Source organism: Arachis ipaensis, chromosome B5 (assembly GCF_059453495.1).
Source record: "Arachis ipaensis isolate K30076 ecotype BB chromosome B5, ASM5945349v1, whole genome shotgun sequence".
Classification (NCBI taxonomy): Eukaryota; Viridiplantae; Streptophyta; class Magnoliopsida; order Fabales; family Fabaceae; genus Arachis; species Arachis ipaensis.
The window spans coordinates 21,471,965-21,494,371 of NC_142440.1; the positions used below are offsets into that span (position 1 = coordinate 21,471,965).

The 22,407-nt window shown below is 40.0% G+C and overlaps 1 protein-coding gene across 1 annotated transcript; it reads left to right on the forward strand.

The window, feature by feature from the left end:
* Nucleotides 1-8,648: 8,648 nt before the first annotated feature.
* LOC107640340 (uncharacterized) lies at nucleotides 8,649-9,575 on the forward strand. The gene has a single exon (XM_016343865.1). The coding sequence runs from the start codon at nucleotides 8,649-8,651 to the stop codon at nucleotides 9,573-9,575; it is 927 nt and encodes a 308-aa protein (XP_016199351.1).
* The last annotated feature ends 12,832 nt before the right edge of the window (nucleotides 9,576-22,407 follow it).

A 22,407-nucleotide genomic window follows, 5' to 3' on the forward strand; every position in this document is an offset into this window, starting at 1 on the left:
TGATCACAGCCTCTGTAGGCAGGTCTTAAATTTTTAGGCACGCCTTGTTGAACCTTTCCATGTAGTCCTTCGAAGATTCTCCGACCTCCTGCTTTACTCCCAGGAGACTCAGTGCGTGCTTGACTTTATCTTTTTGGATTGAGAATCGCATGAGAAACTTACGGGAGAGGTCGTCGAAACTGGTAACCGACCTTGTGGGGAGGCTATCAAACCACTTCATCGCTGCTTTTGTTAGAGTTGTCGGAAAGGATTTGCAGCGAGTAGCATCAGAAGCGTCGGCTAAGTACATCCGACTTTTAAAATTGCTCAGGTGATGTTTTGGGTCGATAGTCCCGTCATAGAGATCCATGTCAGGGCTTTTGAAGTTCTTTGGAACTTTTGCCCTCATGATGTCTTCAATGAACGGATCCTCTCCCCCAAAGGAGAATCTTCTCGGTCACTGCGAGAACTCTTATCTCGGAGACTAGCTTCTATCTTTAAGAGCTTTTCCTCAAGCTCTTTTCGTTCGTCAACCTCTCTCCTTAGGTTTCTCTTTGCGTTCTCTATGTCACTCCAGCTCTTGTTCCAGCTGCTCTAGCCGTTCTTGATGGCCATAGAATAATCCCATGAGATCGGCAGCGTGAGGTTGTCCCTCTTGTCCTGGTTTGTGCACCTCAGAGGGGTTTCCCCTAGGGTCTTTCACACCAGAGGGACCTTCGCGGTGTTGACCCCCTTCTCCTTGTAGGGATATTATAGCCCGATCATTGTTGACAGCATCTTGCTGCTCTTGCTCGGACTCTGATGCGGTGTGTACGTCCTCATTCTGGTCGTCCGCCATTATTAGGTGATCTCTTAGGTAGATTGGGCTTGAAGGATCAGCACAAACGTCAGTGGAGGGCGATCTCCGACTTGGTTCACGTCTGGCAGCCGCCGTCCGACTTGTATGTATGAAAGAATGGGGGGTGGTACCTGCAAAGACACTCCGATGCCTAAGTCAGCAAGGGGTTAAGCAGGTTTAAAATATATTGAAACTTGGCAATACCTAAGGGGTGTCAGTGTATTTATAGTGGTGATCCAATAACCACCATTGGAGTAGTTCCACTTCTGAAGGTGGATAACCGCCCCTTTATCTTAGGGTGGTTGAGATATTACTTCTGGAAGTGGACTGAGAGATTTCAGGGGCAGTTACTTATTTGAATAAGTGTTATCTACCAGCTCATGTCTAGCATGACCTCTTTGGGGAGGAGCCTATGTCGAGCCCGACCTCTTTAGATGAGGTCGGCAGGTGGTGAAGGCCGATCTTTGGATTGGGCCTTTGGCTTACTTTGGACCTGGGCTATAGTGTTGGGTCAAGGTATGAACAATTATTAATTGTCTCTTCTTACTCTAATTCATCTTTTACCATTTACACAAACACTAATTCCTCTTTCTAAAAAAAAAACTTTGAAACTCCAAAAAATAAAAAGCACCAAAACATAAGATAAAGAATCATCCAAATTCTAAGGAAAAAAACATACAAAACATAGAAAAAAGAATCATCCAAAACTAATAAAAAGAATCATCCAAATCCTAAGAAAAAAACATACAAAATATAGGAAAAAAATCATCTAAAACTAATAAAAAGAATGATCTGAAATGTAGAAAAAAGAAACATAAAAAACTAGTTAAAAAAATCGTTCAAAACCAAATAGGAGAAGGAGAAGAAGAGGCGTAGGGTGACCGGCAACGATGTCTTGGACGACGTTGCGTGGACAGTGGGGAGACTAGCGGTGGCGTGTTGCGATGAGTGGAGGAGTCGCCATGGATCGAAGTAGTTGATCGCGCGTCGCGAATGGGGACCTGTTGGTGGTTGCGTCGCGACGGATGGAGAGTCGTGGGGTGCAAGTGGCGAGCGATGGGGAGTCATGAGCGGCAAGAGTGTGTCGGACGAGTGACGGGGAGTCGCGATGGGACGCGAGGAATGTGAAGTAGAAGCGCAATGGTAGCTGTCTTTCCTGCGCGAACGGCATATTAGGCGGCGGAGAAGGATGCAAGGACGACCGGTGATTGCGCACGAGGACGGTGCTGCGGCAACGCTAGCAGCGCGAGGACAAAACTGCGGCAACGTGGGACGTTGGGAAGAGGGATTAGGATTTGTGGTTTTGTGTGGTGAATATTGAGTAGAAGTGAAAATAAATTAAAGTAAGTTTTGATTCAAAAATGTCATTAATGTCAATTAATCAAATTTTGAATTTAAAAAATAATTTAAAATTAATCATTATTAATTGAGTTATTCAATTTTTGATTGGTGAACACTTGACTCTCTGTACTTTTCCTATTTTTTTTCGTGGATGAAGAGATGTGGAAACGCCATTCAATACAATGTTATATACGTTGCAGATGCAGTAGATCAGCAGCCATGCCCATACTCATACACTCGCAACAGGGAAGGTTAAATATGACAGTGCCGTCTTCATTAACCTGGAGCCATGTTGATATCTGGTTTAAATATTTGTGATATAAAAAGATTAAATATTATTTAAAATTTATTAATTTATTTTAATATATTTTTATTTTTATTTATTTTATTAGATTAGACTTTATGTTTGTAAGTTTTAGGGTTTTATTTGTTTTAACCTAATAAGAATTTATAAATACCTCTTTAACTATTGTAGTCGCAGTATTTCGTTATTAGAGGTTTGAAAACCTCCTTTTAGTTTCATGATCAAACCATGATGTGAAAATTGGGTAGAAGGTTGAGAAATTCTTTCGATTCAATTCCTAAACTATGGTGTGGACAAATTAGGTTGAGAAGTCCCTTTTTTATTGCGTCAAGAAATTAGATAAAAAGTATAATGATTCTTTTTATATTCAATTTCAATCTATCTTTTTTATTTTTATTTCAATTTTAATATATTTTTTTATTCAATTTAAATTTTTATCTTTTTGTTATCTTTTATTTCTTATCACATGTGGGCTGTCATCTTGTTGCTAGTCAAACAAAAGGATTAGATTGGATTAACTATTTAATTTATAATTTAAATGCTTAAATTAATTTCTCAGTACATACTTGTGAATATTTTTTATTTTCTAATTTTATATAAATTTAGAGAAATTTTTTTAAATAAATAATTTAATCATTTTATTTATCAAGATATGTAATTTATAGTGTATTTATTAATTTATATCACATTGATTTATTTCGTTTACACTGTAAATATAAAAATATAATTTTAAAAAATAATAAAAGTATTAATAATTTAAATTAGACAAAACTCTTTAAAATAGAATGTTTTAAATAATAAAAAAGATATACGGTTTCAAATAATAGAAAAGATTGATAGTTTTAAAATAACAGAAAAAATATGCAATTTTAACTCACACGTTGACCAACGACTGAATATATTATCTAATTTAAAACTGCTCATTTAAAATTAGTATATTATTTTCTTAAAAACCAACCCGTTTAAATTAGTATTCAAAAAGAACAAAAAACATAATATATAATAACTATTATCATATTATATTTAAATTTAGTTATGTGTGTTAATAAACTTAATATTATTATATGCATTGAGACAAATATCACGTATTGGTGGTGGCGAAGAATACAGACGTTCTCTAAAAAGTGAATGGCTTATTAGCGTGTGATTGTGTGAAAAGACTGAATGGCGTATTGGCCTGTGAAAAGACTGTATTAACTAACAAGAGTGATCAGGTAATGGAAGTGATGAATAAATCGGTGGAGTGGAATGTGTCTAACCACAATATGGAAACATTGTAGGATTGGGAAAATGTTTTAGCAAAAAGTTAAGTAAACCCCAAATCGGTGTGCATAACGGGGGTTATGACCAAATTTTCAAAGTATTCTTTTAGATTTATCACTTTTATTATTTTAATCTCTTAAATTTAAAATTTATTATATTAGTATTTGAGATTTAATTTTAAATATTATATCAGTCTAAAAATTTTTTTTACTATTGAATCAGTAAATAAAATGTTGAATCAATATAATATTTGAAATTAGATTTTGAAAATTAATAAAATAAATTTTAAATTTAAGAGATTAAAATAATAACAAAAAAAAACTAGATCTATAAAAATTGTCATCCAACCAAAAAATTCTATCAAACAAATTTTGTGAAACAGATTGTGGGTGAACTTCGTTAAGGAGAAGAGTACGAGATGTAATAGTCTTTATTCTACGTTGAAAGTGGTAGTTACCGTAGGAAGGGTCGTAGATGGACTTCGCTAAGAAGATTAGTACGAGGTGTGATAGTCCTTGTCTAAGTTGAAGGTGGTCGTTCCCATATGTAGAAAGAGTTGTGGAGGTCATCGGAGGCAAGCTAGCGGAGGAGCAGTGGTAATGAAAGTCTAAAAGCCGCACAATCTGTGAATAAATTGTGTAATATTTGATAGTTACGGTTATGCATGTAATTGTGTGAAAGTTTTTAAATAATAATTTAATAAAAAATATTAAATTATCTAATAATTTTTAATTAATTTTAGATAAAAAATAATTGTATATAAAAATAACTACACGTAAATTTTTATTTAATTTTATACAATTTTGTCATTTAGGTTAAAGCGTGTGTATATATAATAAAAATAAGAATTATTCATAGAGCATATTTAATTTGAAGAAAAAAAATAATAGAAATCGAATATAAAATCTCTCATTATTCAAATCAAATAAATAAAAGATAATTACTAAATAATTAATTAATTAACAAGTATATTTTTGTATGGTGTCTTTTATAGTGTTTAATATTTATTCATAAGATTCAAAAATAAAAAATAGTCCACTTTATATTATTTTTATTTTTAGATAACTTAAATAAAAATTTTATAAGCACAACAAAAAATCTACATTCTTGTATAACAAGTGTTTTATATACCTATCCTTTCTTTTATTTCCTGTGTATTCAGTGGGGGAATAGATATATATCATTTTTTTGTGTAGATTTTTAATTATAAAAAAATAATAAAATATAAAGTATGTGTTTGATTTAGTATTAAGAACTTTAAATTTGTATTTTATTTTTTTTAATTTTATTTTTTTATTTAGTGTTTTTTTTTCTCATTCTAAACGTAAAGGTAAAATGTGATTCTATAATTTAACCTAAGTTCGCTACCAAAAATTAAAAATAGTTATTTTTGTGTTTACTTTTTTAGTTAGACTATTAATTAAAAAAATTTATTTTTTATTTATCAATTTTGTCCTTTATTATTTGTATCATGAATTTTATTACTTTGTTTTTATAATATTTTTTTTATCCTCTTTCATACATGTTATTATTTTTATAGAGTTTTTGTTATTTTTTATTATATGAATTTTTATTACACTCTTGTTATTTTTTTTTTATAGTTTTTTTTTATATTGTGTTGAGTTAAGAAATTAACTAACATAATTGATGATGACAAACATTAGAATATTGGACTAATTACCCAATTAGTTTTGATTATTTTGGTTGAGTGATACGGTAAAAAATTAATATATAGCTGCAGTCCATTATGGAACAAATTGAACCTGCTGGTGGGCTGATAATCCAAAGGAAGCCCAAAAGAAACAAAGCAAAGAAATTAAACGGGCTAATTGAATCCAAGCCAACCTAAGCCCGATTTGATATCACTCAATGCTGATCCCTCCATTTTCTTCCACTAAAGCAACGTTCACATTTTCTCTTCGGTTAGAACTCAGAGAAAGAGAGAGAAAGCTTAGTTCCTAAGCTGTTCACCAAAGAAGCAAGAAAGAGAAGGTTAAGCAAAAAGGTTGAAGTCTAATCACCCACATCAAACTGTATCAAGAGAAGTCAGAAGCTAAAGGTGATTTATTTCCTTTTACATACATCTTATTTTCTTCTCTTCATCTTCAACTTTCTGCCAATCAAATTTAGGATACATGGGAAAGATGATCTCTGATAAACACTGCTGTGAATCAAAGGCCAAGATTGTTTCTTGGGGACCAAGTAGTATTTCAATGGATCAAATCTGTGTTTACCATTGAAAATATTTTTTTTTGCTATCCTGAGGCTTTCGATCAAGAAAGAAGGTCAGAACCAAAGTTCCTAATTTGAGGATTAATGGAAGAAAGTGAACGGCTGAGTTGGTGAAGCACACAACTCGAGGGTTGACCTAGGAGAGAGCAACTCAGTAACATGCAAGGAGATACAAAAGAAGATTTTTCATCATTCAGAAGCAAAGGAGAGATAATCAATGTTTCAAGGTGTATGTTGACTATGTTCTGAGAAGAGTTCTCTGAAAAAGTTCATTAACTTGGACAGTGCTTCCTAGTCAAAGGAGCATTCCGCCAGAATGAGGAACTAAATCAGAGGCAAGCAAATCTGGTTCATCACATAGCAAAGAGGCTGTTAAAGCATCAATCTCCTTCATGTTTTACAGATTGTAATTTTCTTTTTAATGTTTATCTTTCTGTAATTTCTTGAGGTAAAAGACTGAATGAGAAAGTTCTTGAAAGAGCCTAAGAGTGGAAAGAGGCAGAGAGAAACACTTGAGTTAAAAGTCTAGAGTGATTTCAGATTTCTTTAGATTGATTCTGTGTCTTGTATCTTGTACCAGTGAGGTATCCCTTACTTAGTTGGGTTAGCATTAAAAGTGAAGAGTTAGGTATTAGCATAACCAAGTCAAGTTAGGTTAGAACTTGAGTGTGAAAGGATTGTGTCAATCTTGTGGAATTATGTATGTAATACTTTAACTATAGTGAAATTCTACCACTGTTATGGTGGAGACTGGATGTAGGTTGCATTGCACAAGGCAACTGAACCAGGATATATACATGATGGTGTTAGCTTTTCTCTTTCCTGCTCTGTTCTGTTTTCTGATGTTCATGAGACAAAATAAAATTGTCTCATAAATTTTTCGCTGCTGAGTTCAAATAGATTTAGATTGAAAGTTTATTTTAAAGGGTTATTTCATTAAAGTGAAAGAAGGCCATAGATTCAACCCCTCTTCTCTAAGCCTTCTACAACCTTCTGTTACGGCCTGATCCAAACCACTAGTGGGCCGGCCCGACCCGAGCACCACCCGACCCGGACGGTCGGGAGTGAGACGCTCAGTCGCCGACCCGGACACGTGTCCCTGCCAGCTATGCTTCACCTGTGAGAAGGAGGCACCAAGGAAGGTGGGCCTGTCCTTGATGGGCCCACCTCTGACATGGTATATATGGGGAAGGTCCTGCCCTTCCCCCAAGTACGTTACATCCCACATACCCCTTTTTTGCCTGCACATATCACTGACTAGAGCGTCGGAGTGTCTTTGCAGGTGACACCCCACTCTTCATGCGAAGTGCTCGGAACATCGCCTACCCCAACCCGATGACGTACGACCAGGCGAGATCTCCCCCCTCTTCAACCAGGATACCAACCCGAACCATCCGGTACCTGACCTACCAAACATTGGTGCCGTCTGTGGGGATTAACCACCTAAATGGAAGTTGTATTGGGCCCAGGAGGAGCAGGCCGTGAGACCGAGTGCAGAGGGGAAGCCTCTGCGGCCCCTCCCCGGCCACGCACGAATTCCCCTCTGCGACAAACTACTCGATCTCCCGAAAGGCGACCCTTTGGGAGAACTGGCGACAACAGCGCCAGAATAATGCAAGAATTACGCCACAGAATGCAAGACCTAGAGCGCCGGCTGGCAGACCGGGAACATCGTCAACAAACTCCCGAATCAAGCCACTCCCGCTCTGTCTCAAGAAGCTGCTCCCGACGAACAGCTAGCCCAGTCTCTGAGGCTGAGAACGACAGGGAGGAAGGACGCGTTAAAAGACGTCACGACCCCCTCATATACGCCAGGTACGATAGGCGTACCATGGAGCGAAACCGTGAGGATGCCCGTCGGGAGGATGACGAGGGAAGAACAATCAGAACGCGAAGACTAGTGATAATGGGTGCGACCCCATTCCATCGTTCCATCCTCGAGGTCCGGCTGCCAAAACACTTTGACAAGCCAATGGACATGAGGTACGACGGAACCCAAGACCCACAGGAACACCTTACGGCTTTCGAAGCCAGAATGAACCTGGAGGGAGTGGGAGACGAGGTAAGGTGCCGAACTTTCCCGGTCACCTTAGCGGGACCTGCAATACGGTGGTTCAATAACCTCCCGCAGGGCTCGGTGACCAGGTTCTCGGACATCAGCCGCGCCTTCCTAGCCCAATTCACAACCAGAATCACAAAGGCAAAGCACCCAATCAATCTACTTGGAGTGACCCAGAGATCCGACGAGCCGACCAAAAAATATCTAGACCGATTCAACGATGAGTGCTTGGAGATTAACGGGCTGACGGATTCGGTCGCAAGTTTGTGCCTGACGAACAGACTCCTAAATGAGGACTTCAGAAAATACCTCACCACAAAGCCAGTGTGGACAATGCAGGAGAACCAATGTGTAGCCAGGGAGTACATTAACGATGAAGAAGTCAGTCAGGTCGTGGCTGTCAACAAACGGAAACCCACTTACAATCAAGCCCGGCATCACGGGAGCGGTGAAAGACAAAAAGAACACGCCAGGGACGGCGGTCCGAGTAAAACTCCCAGGCTGTTTTCTCGTGTCAGGAAGTTCACCAATTACACCCCCTCACCGCGCCTATTATGGAAGTCTACTAACAAATAGCCGAGAAGGGGATCTTGTCGAAGCCCCGACCTCTGAAGGAACGAACAGGAGGGAATATGAACCTCTACTGTGATTACTACAAGGGCTACGGGCACAAGACACAAGATTGCTTCGCCCTGAAGGACGCACTGGAGCAAGCGATCAGGGACGGAAAGTTATCCGAATTCTCCCACCTCATTAGGGAGCCGAGGAGACGGAACCGAGATCACGAAGGCGAAGACAAGACCCGGGCAGCAAAGCGACGCCAAGTGCCAGAGGACCACGACCACGGCCTTACCATAGTGAACGTGGTAACGGCGAGAAACGTGGCGCCCAGGTCCAAGTCGGCACATAAGAAAGACGCCAAAGTCCTGGCGGTTTTCACATCCTCTGCGCGAAGCCACAAGAAGCTTCCATCCATTTCATTTGGCTCGGACGACCAATGGTTCGACGAGGTCGCGGAAAGCCCTCCCATGGTCATTACGGCCAGAGTGGGAACCGGCCTCGTCAAGTGGATCCTTGTTGATACAGGGGCAGATTCGAACCACATGTTCCGCAATGTGTTCGACGCCTTGGGTTTAAAGGACGCCAACTTAAAGACTCACCAGCACGGTGTTGTAGGGCTCGGCGACCACTTTATCAAGTCGGACGGGATAATCTCCCTGCCGACCTCCGTGGGACAACGCCAAGAGAGAAGAACGGTAATGGCAGAGTTCGTGATCCTACGAGACTTCACGGCCTACAACATCATCCTAGGGAGGAAGACCATCAACGACCTAGGGGCGGTCATCAGTACGAGGATGCTGATAATGAAGTTCATAACTGAAGAAGGATCAGTAAGGTCTATAAGAGGAGATCTGGAAACGGCAGTCGCTTGCGACAACGCCAGTCTCTCGTTAAGAAAGAAATCCAAAGAAGTATCAGGAGTATTCCTCGCTGACTTGGATGCCAGAGTCAGCGACAAGCTGAGACACGAACCAGAAGGGAGCCTAGAAAAGTTTTGAGTCGGCGACACGGAGGAAAAGTTCACCTTCGTGAACAGAAACCTCCCTCACGAGCTGAAAGAACCTTTAATCGAACTGATTAGGACCAATGGCAACCTATTTGCCTGGACACCGGCCGACATGCCGGGAATAGACCCCCAACTCATGTCGCACCATTTGGCCGTCAAGCCAGAAGCCAGACCGGTGGCTCAGAGGAGGAGGAAGATGTCACAGGAAAGAGCAGAAAAGGTGGCCAAGCAGACGGCCAGCCTCCTCAAAGCAGGATTCATCCGGTAACTTGACTACTCGACCTGGCTTTCAAACGTAGTCTTGGTAAGAAAGCATAGTGGGAAGTGGAGGATGTGCGTGGATTACTCCGATCTCAACAAAGCATGTCCCAAGGATTGCTACCCCCTACCCAACAATGACGCAGTCGTCGACCCAGCGGCGGGGTACCGGTATCTGAGCTTTATGGATGCTTATTCCGGTTACAATCAGATACCGATGCACCGGCCAGACGAAGAAAAAATGGCATTCATAACGCCAGGGGGAATCTACTGCTACAAGGTAATGCCTTTCGGCCTGAAGAACGCAGGGGCCACATACCAAAGGTTGATGAACAAGATATTCGGCGACATCATTGGCAAAACGGTGAAAGTCTACGTGGACAACATCCTGGCCAAGACCACCCGACCCGAAGACCTTCTAAGTGACCTGGAAAGCGTATTCGCGGCTCTCCGACAACACGGCATGAGGCTCAACTCTCTCAAGTGCGCCTTTGCCATGGAGGCTGGGAAGTTCCTAGGATTCATGATAACCCAAAGGGGGGTGGAAGCCAATCCTGAAAAATGCCAAGCAATACTCCAAATGAAGAGCCAGGGCTGCGTCAAAGACGTCCAGAGACTGCGGGAAGGCTCACCACGCTATCTCGCTTCCTCGGGGCGTCGGCTGCAAAGGCCCTACCTTTCTTCAACCTAATGAGAAAGGGAATAGCATTTGAATGGACCCCGGCATGCGAGGAAGCGTTCAACCATTTCAAAAAGATACTCGCAACACCACCCATGCTCAGGAAACCTGTGGTCGGGGAACCGCTCTACCTGTACCTGGCAGTAACGGAGGAAGCGCTCGCAGCGGTCTTGGTGCGGGAAGAAGCAAAAGCCCAACAACCAATTTACTTTGTGAGTAAGGCACTACAAGGAGTAGAACTTAGGTACAGCAAGTTGGAGAAACTGGCACTAGCGCTCCTAACCTCTTCCCGCAGGCTACAGAAATACTTCCAAGGTCACCAAGTTGTCGTAAGAACGGATCAGGAAATTCGTCAAGTGCTCTAAAAATCCGACCTAGCGGGAAGGATGATGACCTGGGCCATCGAGCTGTCCCAATATGATTTAAGGTACGAGCCTCGACATGCAATCAAGGCTCAAGCAATGGCAGACTTCCTGGTGGAAGTAACCAGAGACCCAACCGAGGACACGGGCACACAGTGGAAGCTCCATGTTGACGGAGTCTCCAACCAGACGTCCGGGGGCGCCGGGATCATCTTAGAAAGTCCAACCGGGGTCATTTACGAACAATCGGTCAAGTTTGAGTTCCCAGTGTCGAACAACCAAGCGGAGTACGAAGCCCTCCTAGGCAGTATGATTTTAGCCCGGGAAGTCGGGGCTACGAGGCTAGAAGTATGCAGCGACTCGCAGATCGTCACGTCGCAAGTGAATGGAAGCTACCAAGCTAGGGATTCGCTATTACAGAAGTACTTAGAGAAGGTTAAAGAACTAAGCAAACAGTTTGAGGAGGTCACGATCCAACACGTTCCAAGGGAGAGGAACACACGGGCAGACCTCCTGTCCAAGCTAGCGAGCACAAAACCTGGAACCAGTAACCGCTCCCTCATCCAGGGTATCACGAAAGAGCCAGCGTTTGCCCTCCACCTGACCAAGATGAGCCCCTCTTGGATGGACCCCATCACCGATTTCTTGCAAAACGACAAACTTCTTGGAGGCGAGAAGGAAGCCAAAGCGTTAAGAAGGGAGGCTGCCAAATACACGGTGATACAGGGCCAACTATTCAAAAAAGGGCTTAGCCAACCTCTGCTAAAGTGCCTACACCCCGACCAGACGGACTACGTGCTCAGAGAAGTCCACGAGGGGTGCTGTGGTCACCACATCGGGGGCAAAGCCCTAGCAAGGAAGCTCATCCGAGCTAGATACTACTGGCCGTCAATGATGAAAGACTCCAAGGAGTTCGTGAAAAAATGCGTGAAGTGCCAAGAGAACGCTAATTTTCACAAAGCACCAGCCACCGAACTGAGCCTGATGACGGCCTCCCGACCCTTCGCACAGTGGGGAATCGACATCTTGGGACCTTTTCCGGTTGGCCCAGGGCAAGTCAAATACCTCATAGTCGCCGTCAACTATTACACCAAATGGATAGAGGCCGAGCCACTGGCCACTATCTCCTCATCCAATTGTAGAAAATTCATGTGGAGGCAGGTGATAACTCGGTTCGGCATCCCGAAAGTCGTCATCTCAGACAACGGAACGCAGTTCACCGATAAGAAATTCGTGGAGTTCCTCGCCGGCTTGGGCATCAAACAGAAATTCTCTTCAGTAGAGCACCCCAGACAAACGGACAAGTCGAGTCTGCAAATAAGGTCATCTTACTGGACCTCAAGAAACGGCTAGACAACAAGAAAGGAGCATGGGTTGATGAGCTCGCCTCTATCCTTTGATCCTACCGTACAACCGAGCAGTCCGCCACGGGAGAAACCCCCTTCCGCCTGACATACGTGGTAGACGCAATGATACCTATAGAGATCGGCAAGCCAAGTCCACGGTTACTTCTCAAGGGGGTGGAAGAAGCTGTAGAAAAGGACCTAGTGGATGAGACCAGGGAGAAGGCCCACCTGTCAGAAGTAGCACTAAAGCAAAGAATGGCCCTGAACTACAACACCAAAGTGCTCAAGAGGGAATTCGAAGAGAACGACCTTGTCCTACGGTGCAATGACATCGGCTTACCGGCCCAGGGAGAAGGCAAACTGGCGGCGAACTGGGAAGGCCCCTACAGGGTCAAAGAAGTGATTGGCAAGGGTTCTTTCAAATTGGAGAAGCTCGATGGAAGAGAGGTCCCGAGAACTTGAAATGCGGGCAACCTGAGAAGGTTTTACCCCTAGATCAAGCATGCCGACCGGGCGATGTAATGAGCTTAATCGCTTACCTTTGTATCTACTATGGTAACAGACTTGCTTAATTAACGGTTAATCTTTACTTGTCTTTTCTACCAATTTTATTTCTATTATTCTTTTTCCTACTTAAACATCACACGACAACAAGTTCCACGACGCATTAAACGGAACCACAATACGGCACCCCAGGACTGATTACCCCGGGAGCCACCTAAACCAAAGCCATTACAAATGGCTACAGCGATAATAAAAGGCCACGACCTGGCTCCGACAAACTACCAATACAACGGTAAACAAACACGAGCGCAAAGCTCACACCAACAAAACGGTAACACGACAAATTAAAAACAATACCAGAGGCAAAGACGACGGTAACGATAAGCCGACCAAGCGACTTTTAAAGTATAACAATATAAAATTCTACAATATGAACAAGTTCTACAACAAAAACCACAAATCCATACAAAAACACAAGGCACAAGAGCTCATTTCTTCGGCATGTCAACGACCTTTCCATCCTTGATCGTCTTGAAAACTCCAATCGCTGATGTGTCGAAGTCGGGAGCTACGATCTTCACCTGGGCCTTAAGGGCCTCCTCAGTCATGAAGATCGCATTCTTTCCCTGCTCTCTAGTCGCCTTGTGTTTCTTCTTAAGCTCTTCAACCTCGGCCTGAACAGCCTTAGCCAATGAGACGGCCTCGTCACGCTCTTTCTTCAAGGCCACTACCTGACCTTGCACGGCATTCAGCTGGCTCTCCAGAGTCATCTCGCCCTCGGTTAAACGGGACACGGTCTCATCGGAGGCTTTCATCTTCTCCTCGGCAGACACAGCTTTCTCCTCAGCAGCCTTGAGCCTTTCCCCCGCCTCGGACAGCTGCTCCTGAAGCAATTCGACTTGAACTTTGAATTCATTGTTGGCCGTGGCAGCAGATTCGAGCTTTCTTCGCAGTGACTGCATCTCCGACAACTCGAACTCGGCCTTCCGAGCTATCACAGCTCCACGGAGCAGCGTGCGATACATCCACCTCGCCTGTCCCGCCAACTCGGTACCAAGGAAGTGATCTTCCATGCCGGGGATCAATTGGGAGTCGATGAAAGCTCCAGCATCAAATTTCCTCTCCATCACAGTGAGAGTCCCCTCAGGGCTGGAAGACGCCCTCTGCCTCTTGGGAGTGGGGATAAGTTTCAAGTCAGAATCCTCTTGTCGGGAGGAGGACGAATGACCGATGCCGGCCGTCTCCTCGAGAACTGGGGAAGCATGCGGCCCGGCAAAGTTTTTGTCGGACATCTCGGTGTCACGAGGTGAAGGCACTGATTGATCTTTTTTCTCCTCTGGAGGGTTTTCCGGTTTCTTGTCAACCTTCTCGTCGGCCTTCTCCTCATCACTCTCCTCCAGGAAGGTCTTATACAAACCCTCAAGCCCCGTCACCGAAGCCGACATCTCCACTGCAACGGACAAACAAACGTGTTAGTCGTGAAGCCGGCAAAACCAAATAAAAGCGATCACAATGCAAAAAACACAAGGCAAAGCAGCTCACAAATATAATTCCTAGCGACCTCCCGCTCACCCATGAGCAGGTGGGGGTTCACATGGTTCTTCCCAAAAATAGCCCACAACACGTCGGTAATTCTCTTGTCTGCGGCAGACATCCCCTTATACGTCACAGTAATAAAGGTGTTAGACCCAGCCCCAAAACTCCAGTACGTCGGGATAAGCCGTTCCCCCTCCAACGACAACCAAAAGGGGTGGCGACCCTTAACTGGACGCACCTTAAAATACTTATCCTTGAACACATGATATGAGTCCTCGAACAAGCCAAAGATCCTCTGACCCTGGGCAGATCGGAAGGACATGAACCCCTTCCTCACTTTCCCCTCCTTGGAAGGATTTGTAAGGTTGAAGAAAAAGAGAAAAACATCAACAGACACCGGCAGCTCCAGATACTCGCATACCATCTCAAAACAACGGATAGAAGCCCAGCTGTTGGGGTGCAGCTGTGACGGCGCAACGGATATCCGATTAAGAAGCGCCATTTAAAAAGAGGAAAACGGGATACAAACTCCCACCTGGGTGAACATGGCCTTATAAAACCAGATTCAGTCGGCAACCCGGGGGGAGTGGAAATTAATTTCGTATAACCGCTCGCTGGGAGCAGGGACGAAAACATCATAATTAGCCCCCTCGTCTGTCCCTCCGCACAGATACTCGCCTTGTCGGAACTCCGTCAGCTCCTCCTCGGCCATCTGGTTTGGAGAGTCCTTTAAGTCGGAAACAACCCAGGCGTATGGGTCATAGCCCACGGTGGAGGTGGAAGCTCGTGAGACGACGCGAGGCATACCTACAGTGGGGTTACCACTCGGTTAGTCTGACAGGCTGGGAGCTCAGAAAAACCCAGAAACTATACTCAACCTACCCAAAAACTAAAATCAAGTATGGCTAAGGCGCAATCCAAGTCAAGAAAGTGGACATCGTGGAATGGTAACCCCCTAACGCACCTATTTAACACTAAAACTATCTATCATACGAATCAAACAAACAGCAAATACAAGAAGCAAGCACAAATAGTAAACGTACAGAAAAACCAACAGTAAAGACAAGAGAGCCTTGAAGCAGAAAAGAGAAGGGATCAATGATTACCTGAATTGGTTGCGAAAACTTGGAAGAAAAGAGAGATGCACAAGGATGCTAGAACGAGGCTTTGGAATATTTGGGAGTGAAGAAGAAGAAAATAGGAGAAGCAAGAGTGGGAAAGGAAAACAAATGCAAAACTGTTTAAAACTGCCACTCAGGAAGCGCGAAAGGCCTAGGGGCAAAATGGTCTTTGCGCACAGGATTTTCCAACCCATTATGAGCATTTAATGCTCCGCGCGAGGAACGAGGCGACAAACGGTCACCTCAGCAACAAACAGTCACGCGCGCAAGAGGCACGTCCCCTCCATGGGCGGCCGACCTGGCGACAACACACGGAATAAGAGATAACACGCCACCAAACACCTTCACGATCATTGCTGACGCGTTGGGGGCACTGTTACGGCCTGACCCGAGCACCACCCGACCCGGACGGTCGGGAGCGAGACGCTCAGTCGCCGACCCGGACACGTGTCCCTGCCAGCTACGCTTTAGCTGTGAGAAGGAGGCACCAAGGAGGGTGGGCCTGTCCTTGATGGGCCCATCTCTGACATGGTATATATGGGGAAGGTAAGCCCTTCCCCCAAGTACGTTACATCCCACATACCCCTTTTTCGCCTGTACATATCACTGACTAGAGCATCGACGTGTCTTTGCAGGTGACACTCCCCTCCTCACGCGAAGTGCTCGGGACATCGCCTACCCCAACCCGGTGACGTACGACCAGGCGAGATCTCCCCCCTCTTCAACCAGGATACCAACCCGAACCGTCCGGTACCCGACCTACCGAACACCTTCATATTGTAATTCTATTAATCTCATTAGAAAGATTAAATTAAAATAAAAGTAATATTAAAATTATAAATAGTAAAAATTATAATTAAAAGAATACTAAAGAGTACTGAAAGTACTAAAAAATATTAAAATTGAAATAAATTTTTATTAGTTTAATTATTCTGGTAGTTTTTATAGTTTTACCAAAATTACAATTAAGTTTTTATATTTTTTTTCTTTTTGATTGAGTAGTATAGGAATGCAATTAAAATATATATATATAAAAATTTAATTATAAATTTGATGAAATTATAAAGACTAATAGAATAATTAAATTTTTTTTATCTAAAGAGTAATTTTAAAAAATATAATCCAAATAACATTTAATTTATTATAATCTATTTTAATATAAAAATTATCAAACATAAACTTCATTAATACTAACTCATTTTTGATTAAAAATAAATTTTATTCAAATGACTGTACAGTATACTAACTTTAATTCGAGTACACACAAAAATATTGGATTATTCAACAATAATAGATGAGGCTGGGCATATTAATTAATTAAGCTTTGACTCAAACTATATGATAAGTTTTTTTTTGTCAGATGAAGTTTATTTATTAGATTTTAATTTTAAATTATTTTTTTTGTTGATTGTTTCAATTTTAAAATTGATACAGGAATAAAAGCTAAACTGACGGAGAAACAACTGTTTCGAGAAAAAATTTCTTTATTCTTTGTTAGTTTATTTTTAGTTAGTAATTATAATAATTTCTAGTTATTTAAAAAATGATGGATTATCCAACAAGAATAAATGGCTGTGGGTATATTAATTAATTAAGTGTTATATATTAATTAAGTGTTAACTTAAAGAATCTGCTAAATTTTTGTCAAATAAAATTTATTTGTTGAATTTTAATTTTAAATTTTTTTAATTGATTGTTTTAATTTTAAATTTGACATAAGAAATAAAAGCTAGACAAATGGAGAAACAACTTTTTTTTGAGGAAAAAAATTATTATTCATTAGTTTATTTTTAGTTAGTAATCATAATAATTTCTAATTCTTTAATTAGTAATAATACAAAAAATTAATAATTTTTAAAATGTTAATAATTTTTTTTATTATTTATTTTTAGTTAGTAATCTTAATAATTTTTTAATTATTTAATTAATAATAAAAAGTATTATTTGTGTAAAAAAATCATTTCAATGTATTTATGTACAAAAATAATTTTTAAATAATTAGAAATTATTATGATTACTAACTAAAAATAAAATAATAAAAAATTTTTCGAAAAAGTTGTTTCTCCATTTGTGCAGCTTTCATTCGCTGTATCAAATTTAAAATTGAAACGATCAACAAAAAAAAAATTAAAATTAAAACCCAACAAATAAGATTTATTTGACAAAAACTTATCAGATCATTCGAACTAACGCTTAATTAATATATAACGCTCAATTAATTAATATGTCCACTGTGTTGTAAAATAAATAAAAGATATATTAAATATAAAATAAAGATATATAAATAAAAGACTCTAGTATTAATATAATTAACTCAATAATATTTCATATATATATTTACTAATATTATATGTCGTAATATATATATATAAAGAGAAAAAGAAGTATTCAATAAAGAAAGAGAGAGAATTGATTTTTGTTTTATTGTTTGTATATTGTACGTAAGGCTATGAAGTCTTATTTATAACTGTACAAATTCAACCTTTATTAAAGGTTGGTCTTTATATTAATCTCAAATCTCTTTTTCAAAACTTCAGCCGCCCATATCATTAATGGGCATCCATCTCTCATCCTTATCACAACACTCCTCCTTGGATGACCATTTAGGATTATTGCCTTGTTAAGACCCTACTAAAGAAAAATTCAATGAGAAAAAAAACCTTAGTGAAGGAAAAAGAGTACAAATCCTTTAGTGATGGGGACTGCCTCATTAAAAACCTTGTCAAGAAAAACCCAATAGGAAAAAACCTGACCAAGGGAAAAAGAATACAGTCTCCCTCTATTGCCGACATCATTTAATGTCTCGAAATCGACGCATCCCAATCTCATGTACCAATCTTTCAAAAGAGGATTTTGGGAGTGACTTTGTAAATGAATCTGCCAGATTATCACTTGAGTGGATTTGTTAGACATCAATTGTTCCTTGATTCTGAAGATCATGAGTGAAGAAGAATTTGGGAGAAATAGGCTTTGTTCTATCACCTTTGATGTATCCACCCTTAAGTTGAGCAATGCATGATGTATTATCTTCAAACAGGACAGTTGGAGCTATCTTCTGATCAATCAGTCCACATGATGACAGAATATATTGGATCAAACTCCTCAGCCAAAAACACTCGCGACTAGCTTCATGTATCGCTAGTATTTCATCGTGATTAGAGGATGTTGCCGCAATCGTCTATTTTGTGGACCTCCATGATATAGCTGTACCACCATATGTGAACAGGTATCATGTTTGAGATCTTCCTTTGTGTGGATCAGACAAGTATTCAGCATCTGCATAGCCAACTAATTGTGACTTGTACCCATATGGATAAAACAATCTCATATCCACCGTTCCATGAAGATATCGAAAGATTTGTTTGATTCCACCCCCAATGTCTTCTGGTTGGGGAGGAGCTATACCTTGCTAGTAGGTTCACAGCAAATGATATATCGGGTCGTGTATTATTAGCAAGATACATTAGTGCTCTAATGGCACTAAGATATGGTACTTCAGGACCAAGGATATCTTCATTTTCTTCTTTACAATTATTGGAGTACTTAATGGATGAGACTTATCCATATAAAATCTCTTTAAAATCTTTTCTGTGTATGTTGTTTGATGAATAAAGATCCCATTTTTTGTATGCTCGATCTGCAAGCCGAGACAAAATTTAGTCTTTCCAAGATCTTTAATCTCAAACTCTTCTTTTAGAGTTTTTATAATTGTTGGAATCTCTTCAGGAGTTCCAATGATATTTAAATCATCAACGTACACAGCAATTATAATGAATCCAGATGCAGATTTCTTTACAAAAATACACGGGCAGATATCATCATTCTTGAATCCATTTTTGGCCAGATACTCAGTAAGACTATTATACCATATTTGTCCAGATTGCTTTAGACCATATAAAGATCTTTGCAATTTGACTGAGTATAATCCTTGCGAATATTCATTGGATGGTTTAGATATCTTTAGTCCTTTAGGGACTTTCATATAGATATCCCGATCTAATGAGCCGTATAAATAGGCTGTTACCACATCCATTAAATGCATATGCAGTTTATGATATGCAGATAAATTGACCAAATAACGCAATGTGATCGCATCCACTACAGGGGAATACGTTTCTTTATAATCTATACCGGGCCTTTGTGAAAAACCTTGTGCCACAAGTCGGGCTTTGTAGTGCACAACTTCATTTTTCTCATTTCGTTTCTCACAAATACCCATCGGTATCCAACAAGTTTTACATCTTCTGGTGTACGGACTACAGGTCTAAAGACTTCACGTTTTGCAAGTGAGTCTAATTCAGCCTTCATGGCTTCTTTCCATTTTGGCCAATCATTTCTTTGTCGACATTCTTCAACTGATCTTGGCTCAAGATCCTTATTTTCATGCATGATATTTAATGCCACATTATATGCAAATATTTCATTGACAATTGTCTTATTTCGGTCCCATTTCTCTCCTGTAAAGACATAATTTATCGAGATTTCGTCATTTTCACAATTTTCAAGTACCTGAACGTCTTCTGGCGTTAAAATTATATCAGAATTTTGGACAATTATAGGTGTCTCTAATATGTCTTTTCCAACAGGAATAGTATTTACCTCTTTTCGCTTTCGAGGATTTTTTTTCTTTGGAACCGACAGGCCTGCCACACTTCTGGCGTGTATTTGCTTCGGTGGCAATTTGTCCAATTGGGACATCAATTCGAATTGGGACATTTTCTGCTGGTATATAAGATTTGGTTATCCTTTTTGTATCGAAAAATGCATCAGACAATTCATTTCCTATTCTTTGAAAATGTATAATCTTTTGAACTTCTAGTTCACATTACCCTGATCGAGGATCTAAATGCATCAACGATGATGCATTCCAATTAAGTTCCTTTTCATAAAACTTATTCTCTCCCCCTAATGTTGGAAATTTTGATTCATCAAAATGACGATCCGTAAATCGAGCTTTAAATACATTTCCAGTTTGTATCTCAAGATACCTCACAATAGAGGGAGAATCATATCCAGCATATATCTCCAATTTTTTTTTGGGATCCTATTTTGGTGTGATTAGGTGGTGCAATGGGAACATATATCGCACACCCAAATATTCTTAAATGGGAAACATTTGACTACTGGCCAAATGCTAATTGCATAGGAGAGAACTGATGGTAACTCGTTGGCCTCAAACAAATAAGTGTTGCGGCATGTAAAATAGCATGCCCCAAACTGAGTTGGGAGATTTGTTCTCATAAGTAAGGGGCTAGCAATTAATTGGAGGCGTTTAATAAGTGATTCTGCTAACCCATTTTGTATGTGAACATAAGCTACTGGATGTTCAACACTTATTCCATTAGCCATACAATAAGCATCAAAAGCTTGGGAAGTAAATTCACCAGCATTATCAAGACGAATTGCTTTAATTGGATTTTCTGGAAATTGTGCTTTTAATTGAATAATTTGAGCCAGTAATCTCGCAAATGCCAGGTTGTAAGAAGACAATAAGCACACATGTGACCATATCGAAGATGTGTCTATCAGGACCATAAAATATCTAAAAGATCCATATGGTGGATGAATAGGTCCACATATGTCACCTTGAATCCTTTCTAGGAATTCAAGGGACTCAAATCCAATCTTTACTGGTGATGGCCTTAAAATTAACTTCCTTTGAGAACACGCAGCACAACAAAATTCACTAGTTTTAAGAATCTTCTGGTTCTTTAGTGAATGTCCATGGGAGTTTTCAATAATTCTCCTCATCATGGTTGTTCTCGGATGACCCAATCTATCATGCCAAGTTATGAATTCATTTGGGTTAGTAAACTTCTGGTTTACAATGGCATGTGATTCAATTGCACTAATTTTGGTATAATACAACCCAGATGAAAGTGATGGTAACTTTTCTAATATAACCTTTTTATTTAAATCATGAGTTGTAATACATAAATACTCATGATTTCCCTTATTCATTGTTTCAATATGATATCCATTTCGGCAAATATCTTTGAAACTCAACAAGTTCCTCAGAGACTTGGTAGATAATAGCGTATTATTTATTATAAATTTTGTTCCTTCAGGAAACAAAATTGTAGCTCTTCCGGAACCTTCTATCACATTGCCTGAGCCAATAATAGTATTAACACATTATTTTTTTGGCACCAGATGGGTAAAATATATATCATTTTTGAGAATAGTGTGCGAACTTGCACTATCCACAAAGCATACATCTTCATTATATATCCTTGATATTCTCTTCAAAGACATATAATAATAAAATGAGTAGTATGCATAGTTAAATTGAATACTTGATCGAAATTATTTTTCTAAGAAACACTGTACATAAAAATAATATCATATACTAAAATTTCATCATTATCACTATTATTATTTAATGATTAATAAGTATAAACATTAATATTTCATTATTTATATACATCATTTTTAAAACTTAAATATATATAAAATAAAACTTAACAATAAGTTCTTTACATTATTTATTTACATGGATACTTAACAATTTCACACATTAAACTATTCCATCATTGATCAAATGACCAATATTTCCTTCAGGATCCTCAAAGAAATCGGATACATCATAATAAGTGGTGAAATTTTCAGCATCATTTGAAACAAAATTTGTTTCCTTTCCTTTGTCATCCTTTTTCAAAGATGTCTGGTAAAGATAGACTAGGTGCCTTGGGGTACGACAGGTACGTAACCAATGGCCCTTTCCACCACAACGGAAACACTTATCCTCTATTGATTTATTTTGTCCAATATTTCTTTCTTTATCCCACTTCTGGTGAGATCCTCTCTTTTGAACATAATTCATTTTCCTTTCATAATTTTTCTTGTTATTAAAACCTTGCCATTTACCTCTTCTGGGGTAATTTGCCGCATTTACTTCAGGAAATGGGGCGGCGCCAGTTGGGCGCGCTTCATGATTTTTTAAGAACAACTCATTGTTGCGTTCAATAACAAGAAGGCAAGAAATTAACTCAGAATATTTTTTAAGTCATTTTTCTCG